Consider the following 3326-nt stretch of genomic DNA (forward strand, 5'->3'; position numbering starts at 1 on the left):
TGTTGTTTCTTTCTTCAATTTGATACAATAATTTATGGTATTTTAAACTATTATTTATTTTCAATTTGTTTTATTCTACTTTTGAATGAGTTGATATTAGAATTGATATGGAAAATAATGGTTTTTCATTCTGCTCAAAATTTTATTGTTTATCCATGAGACATTTTACTATGGTAACAGTGGGAATATAATTAATTTATTTTTCCATAATTATTTCTGTCTTATTTATTTTTTGTGCTTATTTCTGTCTTCATCATACCATTACTTGTTCAACTCAAAGAATGATCTGTATCATTTCATTATTACAGATAAGTAATACCATACTCTCCATTATCATATTTACTATTGTGTATTAATCATGATAAACATGATAATTTGATTTCTACTCTTCATACAATTAACTTTTTATTGTGTTGTTTGAACTTTTTAATAACACCAATTAATTCTTTCCACTAAGTTCTTGTTACTTTACTACTTCATTCAATAATTTTAATTTTTAGGACAATGATTCAATCACCATTTGTTTGGTGTTTGTATTTTTATTAATTTTGATGATGAACAAATAATGTATTAAGAGAATTAGACAACACTAGACTAGTAAATTGACAAAGAGCCTTATTAAGTTGTGAGAGATTATTGTCTCTCATCTATTTTTAAACAACATACAAAAAAACCAACGAAGAAAAATCTTTTAGGTATCATTATGTTATTATTATGATAGAATCAACAACTTAAGTAAAGATAAGTTAAGAACAAATTCTAATAAGTATTTATCATTATTCATTCTCTCATTTATATAATTAAACAAATAAAAAAAATAATTGTTTTAATCTGAATAAGGAAGATAACATAAGTTTATTTATTTAAATAAAAGTATTTATTTATGAATAAAGTTGAATCAATAAGTATTTAGGATAAATCCTAATTTAGTCAATCTCTCTCATTGGATAGATCGTTTAAACAAAAGAAACACAGTTCAACTGATTAAAAAGTGAATAAATAATTCTTTTTCATGAAATGGTGTGTTGAAATCATTTTAAAATATGATAGAAAATACCAATCAATTAAAATTATGCTATTAACTAATGAAGAGGTCGTATTTCTGTATGTTCAATCTGTGAATTAATCCACATAGGCCATTCACAAATTGGAATGCCTTCTGCTTCCATATCAACATAAAAATCTGTTAAATTTGTATTTTTATTAGAATTAGATGCATTCATTAATTTGACTCCAAGTGCAACATAATTGAATAACAACTTACGTGTTTCAGTGGTTAATAAATTCTTTTCATTTTCATTTAACCGTTTGATTTTAGAAGTTAATTCTTCTTGAAGTGCTTTATTTTTTATCTTTTCTTCATTGAGTAACTTACTTAGATTAACTACATTATTGTCAAGATCTTCTATCCTTACTTTCAGTTCAAAAATGGTTGTTGAAGAATCTATTGAAGAAATACTTCTTCTTTGTTGTTGATTAGTTTTTATTTGTGAGTTGAGTTGGTTATTTTCAAGTGAAAGAACATTTATTTTTTGTTGCAAATTATCTATTTCTTCTTGTTTCTTTTTTTGTTCTTCTTTGTTTGTTGTTTTAATTTGACTTAATTGTTGTTGTAATTCTTGAGTAGTTATTTTCATTTCTTCATTGGCTTTTCTAAATTCTTCTTTTTCATCTTGTAATTTTTGACCTTTTTCTTTATTTTCTCCAATTTCCTTTTGTAATGATCCTTCTTTTATTCTTAAATCTTCAAGAATCTTTTTTAATTCTTCATTTTCTGTAATAACTTTCTGATTCATTTCTTTAATTTCATTCAATTCCTTAATTTGTTCTTCATTTATTCTGTCTTTTTGATTATTCTTTTTTTCATTTTCTAATTCTTCATGAAGATTTTTAATTTCATTATCTTTTTTCATTATTTCTTCTTTAGCCTTCTGAATAGAATTAATAATTAAAACCTTCATTTGATTAATTTCTTGATTTAACTCCATAACTTCTTTTATTTTCTTTTCATAATTTGCTTGGCGTAGTTTTGTCTCCAATTCTGTTCTCATCATTTCTCTAAGTAATCCATCAAGTAATTGTTCTCTATTAGTTTTTTCTTTTTGAATTTCAGCAACTATAATAAAACTCTGTGAAAGAATTTTATTAAGTTCTTCTTCTGATTTTTCAAGTCCTTTAATATTTGTTCCTATCAAACTTTCCTTTTCTGAAACAATTCCATTTAATCGTTTAATGACACTATCCTTTTCATTAATTGTTGTGTTTAGTGATTCAATATTTTTGTTTAATTCTCCTATTTTGATATTCATTCTTTCTTTTTCATTTTTCAATTTCTCATAATTTTCTTTGGCAATGGATAATTCATAGTTTTTATCGTCTCTTTCTTTTTTTACATTCATAAGTTCTTCTTTAATTTTCTCTTCATTTTCAATTCCATTATGCTTCTCTTCCTTTAATTCTTTTAATTTTTGTTCAATTTCTTCTTTTTCTCTTGTCATTTTTTCATTTATTGTTGTTAACTCTTCAACTTGTTTCTGATAATTCTCAACTTCAAAACTTTTATCTTCAGCATTGTAGCAGTTTTGAACTTCTTCCCTCAACAAATCATTTTCTTCATTTACTGAATTTAATTCCTTTTGAAGTTCTTCGATTTTTTTTTGTAGCTCTTCTATTTGAGGTAGTTGTGTTTCACTTCTCTCGTTTGTTGGCTTTTCCTCCATCCTAAGATTTGTATGAAATTCCACATTTCCCAGATTCTTTGATATTCCAGTATTCTATTTATAGAATTCATCTTAAAAAAAAAACATAAAAAAATAAATAACACAAACAAATGAGTAATTCAATTGATACGAGAAGTACTAGTGAATTAGGAGAAAAGAAACGATTTGAGTATGAACTTGATTTTCTGCAATCTCTTGCAAATCCACATTATATTCAGTGTTTGTTTTATTTCATTATTAACAAAACGTTAATAAAGACAACTGATAATAAATAAGATTTAGCTTATCATAAGTATTTAAGAAAGCCAGACATGATCCATTTTCTTAAATATCTTCAATATTGGAAACAACCAAATTATATTAAATTTATTCAATACCCTGCTTGTCTCTATTATTTAGAACAATTACAAAATCCTGATTTTCGTCAAGCATGTGAAAATCCCGAAATAATGAAAAATATTATTGATCAACATGAAGCTCATTTTACATATTACAAAGTTAATAGAACACCAGTTGTTCCTAAAGTTGATGAACTTAATACTACATCTAAACCAATGGATACAACTCCAAATTAACACAAAATAACTTTGAAATAAAAAGAAAATG

At 24.7% G+C, this 3326-nt stretch overlaps 2 protein-coding genes across 2 annotated transcripts; one reads left to right on the forward strand and one right to left on the reverse strand.

Moving 5' to 3' along the window:
• Positions 1 to 1082: 1082 nt before the first annotated feature.
• On the reverse strand, positions 1083 to 2741 carry ENU1_063130 (hypothetical protein; the record flags this gene model as incomplete). Its single annotated transcript, XM_008858201.1, has 1 exon — positions 1083 to 2741. A coding segment is annotated over one exon (1659 nt), but the record flags the coding sequence as incomplete, so codon positions are not given.
• An 89-nt stretch (positions 2742 to 2830) lies between these two features.
• ENU1_063140 (SOH1 protein, putative) lies at positions 2831 to 3295 on the forward strand (the record flags this gene model as incomplete). Its single annotated transcript, XM_008858202.1, has 2 exons — positions 2831 to 2939; positions 2997 to 3295. The coding sequence occupies 2 exons, from the start codon at positions 2831 to 2833 to the stop codon at positions 3293 to 3295; spliced, it is 408 nt and encodes a 135-aa protein (XP_008856424.1).
• Between the last annotated feature and the right edge of the window lie 31 nt (positions 3296 to 3326).

Source organism: Entamoeba nuttalli (genome assembly GCF_000257125.1).
Source record: "Entamoeba nuttalli P19 unplaced genomic scaffold asmbl_3325, whole genome shotgun sequence".
In the NCBI taxonomy this organism is placed as follows: Eukaryota; Evosea; order Mastigamoebida; family Endamoebidae; genus Entamoeba; species Entamoeba nuttalli.